General features: G+C 44.7%; 1 protein-coding gene across 1 annotated transcript in view; it reads left to right on the top strand.

The window, feature by feature from the left end:
* The first annotated feature begins 7,893 nt into the window (after positions 1-7,893).
* Positions 7,894-17,508, top strand: part of RFX7 (regulatory factor X7) — a 50,075-nt gene continuing 40,460 nt past the window's right edge. The window contains exon 1 of the mRNA XM_082290655.1: positions 7,894-8,134. Within this exon, the coding sequence (XP_082146781.1) occupies positions 7,986-8,134 (149 nt within the window). The 5' untranslated portion in view covers positions 7,894-7,985. The remainder of the gene's footprint in view (positions 8,135-17,508) is intronic.

Here is a 17,508-nt window from a genome sequence, read left to right as displayed (position 1 = left end):
TCAGCCTCAGGGGAGAGCAGGTAAAGTGACAAGTCCTGTCCTTGTAGTCTCCAGACACAACCACTCTTGATTTGTATCTGGCCTTTTTCCAGGTCTCTGTGGTGGAGGAAATCCTCCTCATGTCCTGCCTCACTCCATATAGCTGCACTAAGGCCACCTGCAATTACTGGTATGTGTATTATGTGAAATAATTAAGTCTATGTAACATAATAAATACATATGTATTATACCTGTTATGTTCATAGAGCAAAGACACAGCCATTAAAATACACACCAGACTGCTCTGTACAAAGAAGACAGATGGTATTTATTCCATATTAATTAATATTGCTTGCAGAATTTCCTCCCTCTTTAAATATCTTGAACATCCTTTTTCAGAATTTAAATGTACACATACAGATTCTTTTTGTTTTGACAGCTGACTGTTGTATTTTATCTCCATTCAACATAGGTGGCCTTGGTTTGTTCTTACAAGTGCTATCTTGTGTATCTTCAGTCTGCCTGTCATTACTCTAGTTCTCCGTTCTGCTTAAATCAAGTTAATCAATTGATTTAATCAATTTAAAGATGGAAAGCAAACAACAGTGCAAACCCTCCTGAAATTTGGAGGGTTAATAGATTAGGTTTGACAGGATTTGTGTCTGCAGGTTTTGGCTTCACTGGCCATGATCTTATTTAACAGTTTGTTTTTTCTCAGTCGCTTGTTTCAGAATAACATTACCCATAAGGATGAAATGCAGCCACTGCTGAGATTTTATTGTTCAGTGTACCTTGTTCACAAATACTCCTGGAGATATGTGGTCTTTGCCATCAGAGTTTTACACTGGAACATTTCTGTGTTACAACTAGACCCACACACAGACATGGCTAAAAACAAAAAAAGGAATGGCACTATCATGGATATTCCAACCCCATTGCTTTAAGGGATGCTCTAAAGGAAACTAGGCCAAAAACTTGACCTATTTTAAAAGACATGGCAATCTGTTCTTTTAAAAAATCTTCCACACTTCATTGAGTCCTTCTCTCTCTCCTATACCATGAAAAATATTGTACAGTAGCAAGATTCAGAACTCTTCTCTCTGTACTGTTACCCATACAAATATTTCAAGCTGAAATCTCCAGTTTAACAAATTTATTTTTCTCCATCGCTGATCTTGAGAAAGAAATCATCTTAAAAATTACCAAATGCATAAATTGAACTAATTGGGTGTAACTAACTAAAATTGCTACATCACTGCACTTTCTCCGTAGTGTTAGCTGCAATGGATCCATTTGGCAACCAGGAGGTCTTAGGATCCATAAAGGATTTTTGCTTCTAGGGACTTGTGTGTTTTGAATTTGAAAACCAGAAGCAGCGAGCCATATTTCTCAGTTATTTTGCTGTTTGAAATCTGGCTGTGAAACTCTGTTTACTTTGTGTTGGACTCCCGCCAGAGGAGGCCTGGTTTTAGCAGATGGTCGTGGAGAGGAGGCCAGACGTTTCCTGCTGAGTCCTGACGAGGCACTGATAGCACCGCTCCCAGGCACAGCACTGATGCCTTCAGCAGCCACCGAGGCTGGAGAGCAGGCGCTGCTGACAGAAAAGTTGTGAAGAGTCCATGAAGCAGCCCCTGGGGCAAAAGCATTTGTGGAAAAGAGGGTCCTGAAGTGGTGCTCAGAAGTGGTGGAGCTGTCAGCCAGAAGATGAGCAGGGGAAGGACTGGACATTTGACCAAGAGGAACTGAAGTGTTAAAACGAGATGGGCATAAACCAGTAGTGAAGAGATGTGATTGCTTTGATCTTTGACAGGGCACGCCACTGTCTTGTCAGGGAGAGAGCTGAAAGAAGAAGGTCCGAATGGAAGGCTTTACTGTGGTGTGGGTTTACCCGTCTGCTCTATAGTCACAATATGCAGGGAGCATTTTCCTTTCCCCTGTTTCTGGGGGCAACTTCTCTCAGAACAAATATCCTTAATATGTCCTCAGGCTGGGTTTGATCTTTCAAGATGCTACCTGCTCTCAGGATGGAGAATCAAAGGGCAACGCCATAATTGCAAGCACTTGAGTACTGCTGGATTGCTGCCTTGGCAATTTGCATACAGGAGAAAATGCAAACAAGTTTCTCAGGAGGCTGTATGACTTGGAAATCTTCCAGAAATCCTTCAGGCATCAGTAAGATTGAGGACATCCATAGTTTATCTGGGGATTCAAATACTGAACCAATGTAGCTAAAATTCATGGTTCCCATGCCATGTGGCTCTGTGTTTGGGGATTTGGTGCTCTCCCATTTCCTGCCATCAGATACCTGGAGCCACTGCTTTACTGTGTCAGGCTAATTTGGGTGATGATTTTGTGCAGATGGCAAGGCCCATGTGAACTGTAGCTGACCCCTTCCTTGCACTCCAACTGTTCTGCAGGTAGGCAATGTTGGATTTTTTTTTTTTTTTTTTTGCTTGTACCTCTCCAGTTTACTACTGGATCTCAAAAGGAAGGAAATCCCAGGAAGACTGAAGTGTTGGTTGCTTTGTTACATGTCACTTGCATATATTTCTCCCTCCTTGGCCATTATTCAGTCAAAATCTCCCCAGAACTGAGTCTCTGGGTCAGCACAAGAGACAACTTACAAGATCAGGCATCTACATAGGGGTCTGACTGAAAATATTTTTCCCTGAGCTTCTACCTGCAGAACATTAACATTCAACAACCCCAAAAATGGAAAAAAAAAAAAAAAGGTTTAAAACCTCATTCAGGCTAGTACCAAACTTCGGTATTTCTTTCTGTGACAGCCCTTCCTTTCTACTTAACAGTCTTGTACAGGACAGTCTGAATCACCACTTTCCTGACCCACTGCCCTCTTTGATGTAGTTTTCTTAGGCTGTAGTAGTTGGTGCCTTTTTCTACCTTATTGACTTCCAGCTTGAAGACAAGAATGCAGTGTCTAGGAACACCGCACTCCATTTTTAACAGCTCGGCAGCTGAGCCCATTTGACATTACACTGACACAAAGATTTATTGTACTGTACAGAGAAGACAGTCTACAGAAATGAAATTTCAAACTATCTGTATCACCAAAGAACATGGATAGACCTTGGGAATTTAATCTGGTCATCATAATTTACGGAATGCAAGTGATCTGTGTCTTACCCCAGCAAAATGCCACACCCTCACCTGACCAGCCATGGCAAGCCATAGCCAGGCCGGGAGCCTGGGCCTCGCTGTCTTGCGCCTTGTGATCGTCCACATCCGCACAGAGGAAGTGCTCTTTTAGGCACTAGTGAAAGGGATTTAGTGAATATCCCTTTCACTAGTGCCCTAAAGTTGCCCTGCAGAGGTCTAAAGCCCATTTCCATCACTAGGCAGAGGGGTGGTCAATGCTCGTCCTTTGCTGGAGATGGACTCATGATCAGAGGGCCTATCTCAGACTTCCCTGGCACATTTTTAACATTTCTGTTTGCCAAGTGGCCATACTGTGCACCACACAACTCTCCTTCCCACTCCAAACAGATGCTGCAAGACCCAGCAAAGCTTAGAAAATTTCTGGTCAAGCAGGCTTTCATTGTAATTAAAGGAGCCCTCTTTTCACTGCCCAGTTTGAACACAGACCAGTTTCTTCTGTCAGCTGGGATGATGTGAGTTTGAAGCTGGGAAAACTGGCTTTTTTTTTTTTTTTTAATAATTGAAACCATAAAAGCTAGAGTTTTCATTAAAATTTGTTAGGTGAATTACTAGTTATTGCGCTTTGATTTTACAGATACTACACATGAATGGAGATAACAAAACAAACAGAACCAGAGCTAAATGTCTTGGGCATAGCTCAGGATACACAGAGACAGATCCCTAGGGAAGGAGAGTTGCAAAAAGGCATCAAAATGGAGTTCACTGAACTGGTGTTTAAAGCTTTTGGGAAGTGTCTTTTTTTAGCAAGCCTTTAAAGTCAATTATCCTCACAGAATGTGCTTCATGTTTGTCTTGAGGATAAAGATAGTGAGATTTCATAATTTATCTGGCTCATACCTCAGGTTAGCCTCTGAGCATGCAGGTCCCTGGCTCTGTGCTAGACAAGAGGCGGCAGATCCCTCTCTACTGACAGGGAAAAGCGCCTTCCCCTCTGTGCTGGCTGTGAGCTGGAGAAAGGGCAGCGAGGCATTCCTCCCTGAAAGTGAGAGATGCTGTATTCCCCAACTGTCAGACACAATTCATAATGGAAAAAAACAAAACAAAGCCACGCTAAAGTGCAGTAGAGAAAATCCTGGGAAATCGTGTAGACAATACTTAAGCACAACTTTTCTCCACAGAGAGGGCTTGTGTTAGATCCCAAGCTCCAGAAATGGAAGGGAAATAAACAGAGCTTTTGGAATTAACCTGGCAAAATGGAGTTGGTTCTCACCTGTCACAGGACTGCACAGTGGAGATTGTCCTCATGCAGACAGCCAGCTCTTTCTTTCTCCGAAATGGCTCTTTCATTTTCTTTTGAAGATCATCCTTGAATGAATATGTCTGTCCGGCACAGGACACTTCCAGTGCTTTTGAGTTAGAAAAGACAGGAATTTTTAGTACTAGTACAGCAGCAACAGTTTCTAGACAAGTAAAATCTGTCTGCAGAAGGAGAGGGGAAGCCCCCACCTACTCAACAGTTCAGCTGCTGTGCTCTTCAGTAAGGGCAGATATTTGGAAAATGGGAAAGAACAGGAAAGATCCTGGTCGTGCCAACACTAGTCTGATTTCTGACATGCTTAAACTTTCACACATGTCTTTCTTTACAGTAATGGGTCTTTAAATTAACTCTTTTGTATTACTTTTGGTATGTTTCTTATACAGTGCTGACCAGGAGCTAAATCTCTGCATCAATGAAGATTTTCAGAACCATTAGGTACAAGAACTCCAGCAGATGGTTACAGTGGTCCTTGGTGGATAATCCCTGGAGATGTCCAGTCAGTCCATTTCATAGCTGTTTATCTCATAGCTGTTAAATAATTCCCTTCAGTATCTTCAAGTTAACTCTGTCAGCATGAGCTCTTTGTCGCCACAGTAATTCGGGATCTATTTGTTCTTTGCTGCAGTTATGGCCATGTAAACTGTGTATGAGTTACCACCATTTTTGCCCATTTTGCACAGGTGCAGGGACTGTACCAAACACAAGGCAAGTTGAGCTGGTTGTGTGGGAGGCAGCCAGAATGGCCCGCATTTATGAGCCCACTGCTGTGTAAAGGGCAAGACTCTCTGCTCAGTGTGGAAACAGGCATGTAACAAACCTGTGCCAATGCCAGGAAAACACTGAGGGAGAATTACTCCTAACAGGAAAAGGCTCGTGGAAAGCAGAACGTGAGCTTCTCTGCTGTACTTATACACAACACAGCCCCATTTCTTCCAAGTATCACACTGTGAAAAAATGTTGAATTCTTTTTTATTGCTAGGCCTGAGAAGGAAATCTCTACACAAAATAGTACCTCGATCTCATTTTGGGCCTTTGTGGAGTCTTATTTTGGGCCTGATGCTCAAACCCAGCAATAGCAGGCTTACAGCTGAAAGGCTTCACACCAAAGGGCACAGAAAAAAAAGAGGGTTTTTTTATAGAACAGTTGATTGATGGTGAGATATGGAAGCATAAACATAGCTATTGAAGCCCATGGACCATTTTGACCACAGAAATGCAACCTGGGAATCTGGCTCACTTGTTTAATCTCTCTGCCAGTTTAATCCCGGTCTCCCCTAAAACACCTGGTGTGATTTCAGGGTGGCACTGGTGGCCCTTGGGTGCCAGCCTGGCATGGCATTGCAGATTTTGCAGAAGAGAAGTGACTCATTAATATTCTTTTTGTCATATGATGCCCATACAGCTGTAAATAAACATGCTTACAAGGACGTATCTGGGAACTAAATTCATGAGGAACTAAATAATAAACTTGTCTTCAAGCTGCTGGTTTAGACTGAAAGCAACACTGAAATAATGTGTATTTTTTACAATTTATTGTAATAGTCTCTGATCCTACAAACATTATGCACATCTGTCAAACTTTATTCTGAGATGTAGGGCCATCAATTTCAATCTGGGGCTAATAGATAGGCATTGGCCAGAATGATTTTATGGCTTGGATCCCTGTGGGTTAAGTTCTGACCAGGCAGATGTGACAGAGTCCAACAAAAGATCTCAACAGAAGCAACCCTGGCTGTGTTGATACAGTTGCTATTAAGTGGAAATTGCCACAAAACTAGAAAATATCACCAAGGACATTCACCCTTGTCTTCCTGTGCCAGTTTACCTGCATAGTGATGCAGTTTTCTTGCAAAAAGCCTAGCAGTTAGGGATTTAAAATTGATTACTTTTCTGTTTACTTCTGATTACAATTTTACTTGTATTTTTTTTTTCTTCTTTATTTTTTGGATGACCTTCAGAAATTTTCAATTAACATTAAAAAATGTTTTTAATAAGAGGCAAGAACAAGAGAGCTTAGGTTTTTTTCTGATGAGAGGTTTTGTAAGGGTAGGATCATCATTGTCATAGCCATTAATGTTCTGATTTTGGAGCAGTGGAGACGTAAGCAAATATTTATTTTTGAAAGGCCTTTGCTTTGGTTGATGACAAAATACTCATCTCCTAAATTTAGCAATGCTGTGCCTCCATGTGTATATTTATATTATTAGTCACCTTTAAGCCCACATTTTCTGTGATCTGCACAGGCTGGGGAGTCACTCCATCCTTGTGTCAGAGGGGGGTACCTGCATGTCCATGCCCCTGCCAAGTGGGCTGAGTGTCCAAGTTGTGAATTCCAGTGGAAACAGACCAGAACTGGAGTGGCTGGGAAAATAGGGGCAACAGGGGGGCAGCTTGAGCAGTCTTTGTTTCCATAACCCTAGTAGGAAGAGAAACAATAACTATGGAATACCCAGAGTTGGAAGGGACCCATATGGGTCAGCGAGTCCAACTCCTAATAATTACTTTAATAATGGTCACCTTGTATCAGAGTCCCTGAATTTAGGTATTTACCTGTCCACTATCCCAGGCTGTGCAGTTCCTCTGGCTTTTTACATGGAAAGCCACGATCCCGAGGAGCAGAAATATGGTTTGTGCCCGTCGTTCAGAGAAAGCAGTTGTGCTAGCTGCACAATTTACATTTTGGGAAAACGTTGTTAACAAAAAGGTTGCGGGTAAAGGCAGCCCAGCCCCATTTATGTTTAGGGGACACACAGGGAGCCCGAGGACAAGCGATGGCCCGGCCTACCGCCACCCGTGCCGGTGTGTGGCTTCCTCAGGGCCATGTGAGCACGGCGCTACTTGTTATTTTGTTACGAGCCGCGGCGGAGGGGTGGGCCGGGCGCGGGGGCTGCGGGGCGCACCCGGCCGCGGTGCCGCAGCTGATGTAATGCTGCTGCCGCCGCAGCGCCTTCACGTGTCTGCGGCGCGCCCGGACAGCGGGGCAGCGGCGTGTGCCGCACGGCTGTGTGCGCTGTGACACACGGGGACACACACAGGCAGGCAGGCACGCACACCACACACACGTGTTATTTGCGCCGCTCCGGGCGCAGTCCACCCCCTCCCCACCGCGGCCGGGGTCCCGGGGCTGGCGGAGGGGCCGCCCCCCCGCTCTGGCTGCACTCGCCGCCCCCGACTCCAGTCGTGGTCCCGGCCCCGGCCCCGGCCCCAGCCCCCTCCCCAGCGGCAGCGGCGGCGGCGGCGCGGGGCGGCCCGAGTGCCGGGCACGCCGAGCCTGCGCACTCGGCGGCCGGGCGGGCACGGCGTTCCGCGGGGCGAGGAGCAGCGCGGGGCGGGCCGGGGCGGGCCGGGCCAGGCCAGGCCAGGTGCTGCTGCGGGGCGGGGGAGTGCGGAGCGACCCTGCGCGGGGGCGGCGGGGGCCGGGCGCCATGCGCCGAGCCGCGGGCCGGGCTCGCCATCCTGCGGCGTAGCGGCGGGACGGGTTCCGCCCGTGATGTCCCCCGGGCAGCGGGGGAAGGCGACTCACTCGAGCGCTGCGGCAGAGGCCTAGTGCGGCCAGCGCCGCTTACGTCCCATGGCCGAGGAGCAGCAGCCGGAGGGAGGGCAGCCGCCGCGGCGGCTCGCCGGCACCCCCGCCCCCGGCGGGGCCCTGCCGGCCCTGGTGCCGGGGCTGCAGGGTGGCGAGGCCAGCGCGCTGCAGCACAAGATCCGCAGCTCCATCTGGTAAGGGCCGGGCCGGGGGAGCGGGGCAAGGGCCGGGGGGCTGCGTGGGTGCGGGGGGGGGGGGGGGGGGCGCGGCCCCTTTGTGCGGGCAGCGCGGAGCACACGCGTGGTCGCGGCCGGGGGTCGCGGCCGGGCCGTGCCCGCGGGTGATGCCACCCGGGCAGGACCAGCCCCGTGTGCGGGCGGTCGGCGGCGCTGCCCGGCTGTGGTGGGGCGGTGGGCACGGGTCACCTGCCGCGGGCGCTGGAGCCGGGCGCATCTTCCGCGGCCCGCGGCCCTCCCGGCCGTGTTTGTAGCGCGCACATGAGCCCCCACCACGGCGCTGGTGCAGCGGGGGTTGCGGAGCCGGGCAGGAAGGGTGCGATTGTCCAGCCTTCTGTAAACCTCTGCTCTTCTGAAGTCCCAGTCAGGCAGTTCAAATGCAGTTTCGGCTGGAGCTTACGATGGTTTTCAAGTTTCTGCATAGGAAGCCAGGTTATTTTTTGTTGATTTTTTTCCCTAAAATTTCAAATTCCTAGTAAAACCAGCATTTTAATTAAGAATTTTATTTTATGTGTATTGGGGGAACGAGGTGAATCGAGTTTAGCTTGCTGCACATAAAGCACTTTATCGTTTTTTGTTGTTTTTTTCTTAAATATCTGTAAGAGGCTGTCACCTGCAGCATTTGTATTTTATATATGTTTTTAAAAGCTGCTTTTGGCTGAGGGCACTGATAAAGAGTAGTGAAAGTTAGGAGTTGTAAATACAGGTTACTCATATAATGTTCTCCTTTATATACACACACACCATGTGTATTTTATACATATACTCATCCCAAGAAAAACATACTGATCTGTCTTGCATATTACGTCATATTACAGTTAGATTGTATGGTTTGAATGGATGTCACTAGAAAATAAAGAGAATCTAAATATAATTTTACCTTCAGATTCTTTTATTGTATGGCATACTGAAATTGCATTTATTATTGGGATGGTAGTTGTTTTATTTTTATTTATTTAAACGGTAAATAATAGTTCATTCTCCTTAATCCACACTTGCTACCTTTTGTTTTGGTTTTCTCTGCAATGTGACCTAGAGAAGGAATATGAACTGCAGAATTTTCTGTCTTTCTAGATCATGAAATCTTCACACCCTCCTAATATATGATGGTATTTAGTGGTGGCCTTTTCATGTTTTATTCTCTTTGCATGAACATGCTGTTTGGAAATGAGCCTCGGAGAGCATGTTTACATTGCATTCAGATTAGGTATCATGTCCAAGTTGAAGACAAAATGGCTACTAAGTAAAACCTCTGCTTTTATTGTGGGTTTTCTTTTCAAGGAAAAAGAGCACATATGTTAGCTTCTGAAATGAAAGCTGCTTGTTTGATTCAGGTGAACTTGTTGAATAGCCCAAGCCCACATTTGCTACAAAGGAATGTAGCGTTTTGCCCGGGGTGAGTGGCTTGCCTGGTGCCAAGTGCCTTTGACCAGCAGAGGTTTTACCAGCACCTTGCAGCCCTGTCTCCTGGTACTTTCACAGGCGTTCCTCACCTTCACAGAGTGTTCCTCCTGGCTACCTGCTTCCTGCACTGGGCTTCAACTTCCCTGCTGCTCTCAGGCAGCAATCCATTCCCTGCAGGCTGTGCTGTTGAAATGCAGTATTTGAAGATAAGGTTATTTTTTATAAGAAAAGCTTTTCTTTTGATGTCTTCAAATCTTATGTTTCTCTGTTGTGATTAAGCAGTCTTCATTTGAGGTTGGAGTTTAACGTTAATTTGCATCTTCCTGGAGATGCGGTGGTTGTTCTGGAGCACCCAGGATGAAGAGCACTGCTGGAGCCGTTGTGCACACTGCGCCCCAGTAAACAGTGAAAAGTCTCCTGTTCTGGCAGTCTGGGGTCTGCTCTCTGTTCAGTGGGTGCTGGTGATGGATAAACAGCGGGAGGGATTGTGGAAGGCTGGTTGTGAAAATGGCAATACACTGCTGTTAACAGAACGAGCTGTAATGTGCAGAGCAGAGCTTCCTCTTTTCTCCTTCCCTCCTCTTCCTCCCCTCTTCCCTTGCCGTGCCAGTTTCATATGCTGGCAGGTTGGTGCATTCAGTTTCCCCTTTGCTTTCCAGTGGGTTTAACACATCCCGATCAGTACTCTGTTGTTTTCCCCCTACCTCCTTTTTTCCTACACGTGTTTGTGCATAGTGGATGGAGGATTTTAGTTGGTTGTGTTTGTTACAGGGTTGTTTTGTTTGGTTGGTTTTTTAAAAGGATTCAGTTTTCAAATGTATTGTCAATGAAAATAGTAGTATAGCAAAATATAGCAGCTACTGAAATACTGGACTTGAGGATCACAAACAAGTCTGTGCTTGTCCCTCTACTTTACAGACAAATGTAAATATAGAGAGTGATGCAGACCACGAGTGGGACAATGAGCTATTCATTATCTCAACTCATACTTAGTTTATTCTGTTTATTAAATTAAAATGTAGGTTGACAAAACATATTAAGTAATTGTGTATATCTGGAGTGCCTTGTATGAAACAACAGGTTATGTCCTGCTGGTTGCATTTGCAGACATGGTGAGTGAAGACTTAAAAATGTGCAATTTAGGCGTCCGGTCTGTTGGGTTTGGGTTTTGTTTTTGGGTTTGTTTTTTTTTTTTGGGTTTTTGGTTTTTTTTTGGTTTTTTTGTTTGTTTGTTTTTTTTTGGTTGGGAAGTTTTTTAGCATTTAAAGTGGCCACTAGTTTGAGCTAAGGAGGGGAAGATAAAGGAGTGACCTAGCTGTGCTTAAGAACAAATCAGGAAGTATTTATTTGCATTGCAGCATCACATACAGGTATTTAACTGCTATTTGGTTACAGTAATTGAAGCTCATCACTGTCTATCTGTATTTGTGTCCTGCCTGCCCCACTGGAACACATGCAGCAAAGTGGTGTCTGGTTTTGTTTTGTGCTGTGCATGTGAGTTGCTGAGGCGGTTGGATGTGTTCTTACGGTGTGGGTGAAGCAGGCAGAAATAATACTGGATGTCTTTTCCCATTGACGGATTAGAAGTCTAGACAGGGAGAACACGTCTTTGGGAGCCCAGCCTGGCTGATTAGTGTTGGCATGGGTGGGTTTGTAAATTGCCCTGGTCCTCGCTGGACACTGGGCCTTAATCTGTCTGTTTTTATTTCTCTTTAGATTCATTAAAGCTTTCATATTTATTAATAGCTTTTTGTCCAGACGTTAGAGCCCGAGGCGGGAAAACCTCCCTAGTCAGCTGTCTGAGCATATAGACTAATGGGGTTTCAATTATTTCTTCGGGTGAGGGTACTGTATTACCAAATGTGTGTTATTTGTATATGATGTTTCTGTACCCAAACATATGGTGGTGAAGACAGAGTCTACTCAGTATCACATTGACTTGCCAAGGAATATCTTACAGCTGAAGACAGCCAGCAAAGTATGGATGTAAAAGCAGCGTGGCATGAGGATTGAAATGCAGAGATGGCCAAGGGAGGGTGGTGTCAGCTGAGGGTCTGTCATCACTGGCATGAAAGAAAAAGACCAACAGTTTTAGGCAATTTAATCCCTCCACTCACTGTATTAATCCAAAATCCAGTAGCTGTGAACATTGAAGGAACAGACAGGTTTGTTTTCTTGTTCACTGTTGCGAATAACTGGTGATGATTCTGCAATGAGCACTTGTTTACTGTTGTAAATAGTAATCTGGTGCATGCATCTGTGCATGGATTGGCCCCAGCTTCTTTCACCTTGCCTGCATCTCAGCTCTTTTTGTCCTAAAAGCATCTGTTAGGATTTGAATATAGCAATTCTGCTCGAGAGATTAATTTCTGTCCTTCCCCGCCCCAGTGTCTCATGTGTAAACCAAGCTGAGGACCAGGCAGTGTGGAGTGGCAAACACAAAGCGTTGCATTTGCAGCCATTTCAGCTGGACATGGGTGTGGGTTTCTGACCAATAATTTTTGTCCTCAAATCACTCTTCTAGCTAGAAGTTGTATTGGAAAACCACGAGCGAGTCGAGGCAGTGCCAAAATTATGTGTCCTAAGGCCCAGTTTGTCTCATGTTGAAGAAGGAGTAGGAGGTGAATTGTGCCCTTGTTAGTTTTGGGCTCTTGGTATTGTGCTAGAAAACCAGATTAGCTGGTTGTAACACCAGTGTTTTCTAATCTTTGGAAGGCTCCATTCTTTCTTATGACTTAAAACATTCCTGCTCCCTCCTGCAGTTGCATCCATCACTCCTCATTAGGCATTGTCAGCAAACGTGGATTGTCACTTAGCTGTTGGCAGAGCAAATGTTCTGCAACTTGGGAAATGCAGTCAAGGTTTTTCATAATAAGAATTGCTACTTATTTGTATAGTTAGGTCAGCAGAAAAAATTGGTATCAGTCTTGATATTTTTGATAAAATGCCTGGCAATGAAGAGGGAAGCTTGAGGGGTATGTGTTTCAGGCTTTTAGCAAATGCAGGTGGATATACCTTTCTGGTAGTTTTTTTCTGCAGTTGAAATTTCTGTATGTATTTTTTTAAAACAAATATTTCTTGAGTCAAGTTGGATTAACATGTAAACCAATCCATCTGCATTTTTTCTCGTAGCTTGGGAGAGGGAGACAGGAAATAAAGGAAAAAAACCCCAACGTAACCTTCAGTATTTTGTTAAGTAGCCTGTCAAAATTGAGAGAACTCAAAATTTCCTCTGATTACAGAGTAATTGTGGTTATTCTGTGTCCTCAGCCCAAAATGCAATGGCCGTCATTCCCTCCTTCATCCTGGTTAATTCATTGTTGGAGGTGAGAAACACAGGTTATAATTCTTCAATTACAGATTACTGATTTCTGTGAGGAAAATCAAATCATCATTGACTGGTGTACAGGCTGCACTCATTTCACTAAATCTATGCGACATCAGAAGTGTGTTTATCTCCTTTGAAAAAGGACCTTGAGCTCCTCAGCTGAGAGATGATGTGTAAAACTGCAAAGATTTCTTGGCACTAACTCAGTTTTCCCTGGCTTTTTGGTTCCACTGTTTCCAGGTGATGGGGAGGTTTGCCTGTCCTGAATGTATTGCCTGCTATGGTGTATAAGCAGTCAAATACATAGGAAAAAATTGAACTGTGGACCATATTTTAGAGTAGTTCATGGTAATTTCAGGGAAGGTCACCCCTCCTTGAGCAAAGCATTTAGGAGCTTGTCGTTCTCCTTCACACTCTGCTTCCCCAAATGGATAGGAACAGAAAGTGGAATTTGTTTCATTTCACTCCACCTTGTTCTGTACAAGTTCCCATGTAGTTATTGTGGAGGAAAAAAAAATGCATTTCTGAGATGAGGGCCAGCTCTTAGGAAAGATGTTTTCATAAAACAATCCATCCCATCACTTCATGTGCCTAATTCTCTGACTGCAAACAAATTTTAAACTGGGGTGTAGCCATCTGTGGTGCAGAACTCATGAATTGGGCAGAATAAATCCTACACCATTTGTCACTTTCTCAGCTCGACGACTTCTCCTGAAGATGGCCTCCGTGGGTTGTTTGGAGACCTTCCACTCCTCTGAACAAGGGCCAGCTGCACCCGTTACCTGTTACTACACATTCCTGTGTACAGGAAACTCTTCTTTTGGGGGGAAGCCTTCAAGAAGAATTCCTTCTCAGCAAAGCAGCATTCAGATGCTTTTGCTGTTCCCTGCTGCAGTGCATCGCTGTGCTGTTGGGAAAGCCTCCGGGTGCCAGGAGCGGGCAGGTCAGCGGTGCAGCAGTCGGTGCCAGGGCGGCGTGGGAGGAGAAGCAGCTTTCCAAAACGGGGCACGGCCGCCACAGTGGTGGAGTTTCTAGGTCAGCAGGTGTGGAAGCCAATTTGGTCTGCAGGCGTTTTTACAAGGTTAGAAAATAAACCTGAGTAAAATGAATGGTGACCTTTATGTAACCTTTGGAGAATGGAGCTGAGGTTTTATTGAATATCCTGGCTCCAAGTTGGAGGGAATAGCTTTGCAGAAAAAAGGTCTTTATAAACCTGCTTTTAGGAAGAGTGGATTTTTCACTCTTGTTTGTGGGTTTTGTTTGTCTTTGTTTCTTGAAACAATAGAATCTAAAAACTATACAGGGGGAAAGCACTATTCAAGTAATGAAAGATTTGGAGAAGTTTTACTGCTGTTCATTTGGAATGCATTGGAGTGCATGGAATTGTTGACTTCACAGCATCAAACATATGCAATTCCTTGTTTCATAAACATTTTACTTTCCACTGCAGGAGTTTCTTCATTGAAGCAAGTTAGATGGTGTGACTTTGTGATTCAGAGCAGCAGTTCTAATGAGTTCTTAATAAGCACAGAATTGCAGGATTGTCATCCCAGGCCTCTGTAACTGGGTTGCTTGCCACTTGGGAGAGTTCTGTGTGATTTACGTGTGTCTGTATGCCCTTGCCAAGTAGGAATCCAAATCTCTACCTGAGAAGAACACTTGGAAACCCTCCCTAAAAGTTTCTGGGTACTGTATAAATTAATCAGAAAAAAATTGTATAATTGGGTGAGATGACAGTACTGCTCAGGTTGGGGTAATCAGACTTACACTGAAGCACTGATTAATCTTTTAATTAATTGGAGCTTAGGGTGGTTCTGTTAGTCTTTTTCTCTGTGTGTGTGTGTGTGTAGTTTTGAGAGCAGGGGTTGAGCTTAATGTTTTTATACAGATCCCATAACTTATGTATGTTGCCTTCTCTTGTTACTCTCCTCAGCCGCTTGCCAAACAGAAGTATTTGGAGAAGGGCCAGAGCTGCAAAATTCAGATCGGGATCCAAATTTGGATTTTTGGTTCAAGCCTTTCTAATATCTAATATTACAAAGCCTCTTATATAAATAAGGAACTCTTTATTTTTAAACTGGCAATGGGGATAGGGAGGAAGCTTCCTGGCTTCCCTCTGGAGCAGTCCAGGTGGAATGCTGGACTGTGTTACAAAGCTATCAGCAGATGATTCAAAAGGTAAATTGAACAGGTGAAAAAGCAGTGAGTGCACTGTCACCCAGAAAGAGCCTGAGCAAAAGGCCAGCACAAATTGGTGCTTTCAAGCCAGCAAGAAGAATCCCCTAAATCTAAAAATTCTGGAAGTGGCAGGATGTTTTGTGGTGTTCCATTAGATCTTTGGGAATTTTGAGGGTTTGTTTTGTTTTGTTCCGAATGGAGTTAGCCATATCTCAATTTTAATGCTTTCTTGATTTAATGGAAAAAGGATTATCTTTCATCAAGTAGGATGCTTGTTATCGGCTGCTGTGCCATCAAGAGGCTTTCAGTAAGCTGCCAAGTGTTTTGTGTTGTTGAATGTTTAATCATTAAGACAGTGGAAAAAACCATTCAAAACTTTCCAAATATTTTCCTTGTTGCTTCTTTTTAATTGCTTGTGGTTGCTGTGGTGACACTGTACCTGTCAAAGGGAGGGGAGGCCGGCTGTTGCTGCAGGGCTGAGGATGGGGTGGCTGTAGCTGGTGGGACCTGCACTCAGTGAGGGGCATTGTCTTTATTGTATTTATTGTCTTTATTGCTTGTGTGACGTGAGCTGTTGTCCCTCCCCAGCTGTAACCCACAGACACCCTGCATGGGCAGCACTGGCTGTTCCAGGGCAGGCGATGTGTCCGTGGGTTTCTGGAGGTGTACCTGTGTTTCTCCGCAGCAATGAGTCCTGCTTAGCTTTTCCCTGGAGCTGGCTGGGAGTGCTATCACTTGCCCATTGTCAGGTACTTCAAGTTTGGGAAGAAAATCTTGTTCCTGAGGAGAACTTGTTTATTAAATGAGGCATGTTTGTATCTCCCCCTGAGAGGAAGTTTGTGGTTAAATGTCAGGGTCCATGATCGATGGCTGTCCTTTCTGATGGATGGCCTCACAGGCATGCAGGCAATCTGTATTTCTTTGTCAGAAATTCCTAAGTGCCATTATAAGGTTGTTGGAACACCTGTGCATAAAAAAGTTGGATTGCACTTGTCAGTAGGAATTACAGTTCATGACTTTGCCTATAAAGCAGTGAATTATAACTGTTTTTAAAGTGGTCAGCAATACAAACTGTTGGAACTTTTTCTTAGTATGAACGAGGTTGCCTTGTAAGTATCTACCACAAGCATCCTTTGGACAAACAAGAATTAGTTTGTGAGCAAAGTGTGCTCTGTAATAGGATGGGGAATTTGTTCTCCTGTGTTTGCCTTACTGCCTTCTTGAAAATACCTGGAGTAGTCTTTCTGACTTCCTCTTCAGAGATACTGCTACAGTAAAATACAGACTGGAAAGGCACTCAGTACCACAAGTGGTAACTCTTTCAAGGCCTCTAAACTGAAAAGCTTTAACATTTATTTAATATTTTTTGTGGATGGAATTTTAGTCTTGTTTTTTAATCTGCTCTGAAAAATGGTGACAACTCCTTTTTCCAGAACCGCATGTTAGTTTTATTGCTAATTCATTGGAGGAAAGTACTCAAGAGGCTTGGCTGCTTATTAAACCAGGGGGAGAATTCTGCAAGGGGATTCTGGATCCTGTGTGAATTCAGTGTCTGGAGGCAATCTGAACTTGAGACTCAAGGCTTCTACTTCTGGGCTGGACATCCTCTGGCAGAACCAGTTTGTTGCCTGTGCTGAGGGTGTGAAGGCAGTAGTTTCCTGGGAAGAGCACACAGGATGCTCTGCCAAAGAGAGCTGTGCTCGTTGGTGCTTGGCACCATCCACTCAGGGCTCCCATCTCCCACACCCTGCTTGGTTCAGATGCTTTGTGCTTCAGTGCAAGGTCAGTGATTGCTCTGTGGTCCATGCTCTGCTTCTGTGGAAGTTGGTTGCTGTGGGTGAGGCATCTGTGAGGCCAGCCAGCCCTTGGTGAAAGCTGCAGCTCCTTCTGCTGTGATGGGACTGTCTGAAGAAAAGGCCAAAAATAATTTTGAACTAATCTTATGGGAGTCAGACTGGGCCACAAAAAACTTTTATCCAAGCTCTGACAAAGTGTGACAAAATTCCTTTCATTAGGGGCGTATAAAAAATTGGTCTATTTTCTTTATGGTTTGACTTTTTTAATGTATTAGCATGATAAACGATGAGGGCCTACAGTTGCTGTTAGTGGTCATATAAACTAAATGAATTGGTTGATATTTAAAAGACAGTCAGGTTACTCACTGGCAGTAATTGGAAGCTGCACACCTGGAACCACTGTTTGCTGAAGAGCTAAGCCAGCTTTTGGCTCCAGGAGCCTGCTCTGCATTACCTTCATTATGCTTGATTCCAGTGGTATAGTTCAATCACTGACTCCTAAAAAGTTGAGAAATGAAGTGGCAGCTGAGGGAAAAGTGTATTTTCCTCTTCCATTCAACAAGTGAGCAAAATTGGAATGATAGATATAGTTTTAAAATGCTAGAAATATCCCTGGAAAAGGATAT

Source organism: Coloeus monedula, assembly GCF_965178545.1.
Source record: "Coloeus monedula genome assembly, chromosome: 14".
In the NCBI taxonomy this organism is placed as follows: Eukaryota; Metazoa; Chordata; class Aves; order Passeriformes; family Corvidae; genus Coloeus; species Coloeus monedula.
This window is presented reverse-complemented; position numbering and strand designations above follow the sequence as displayed.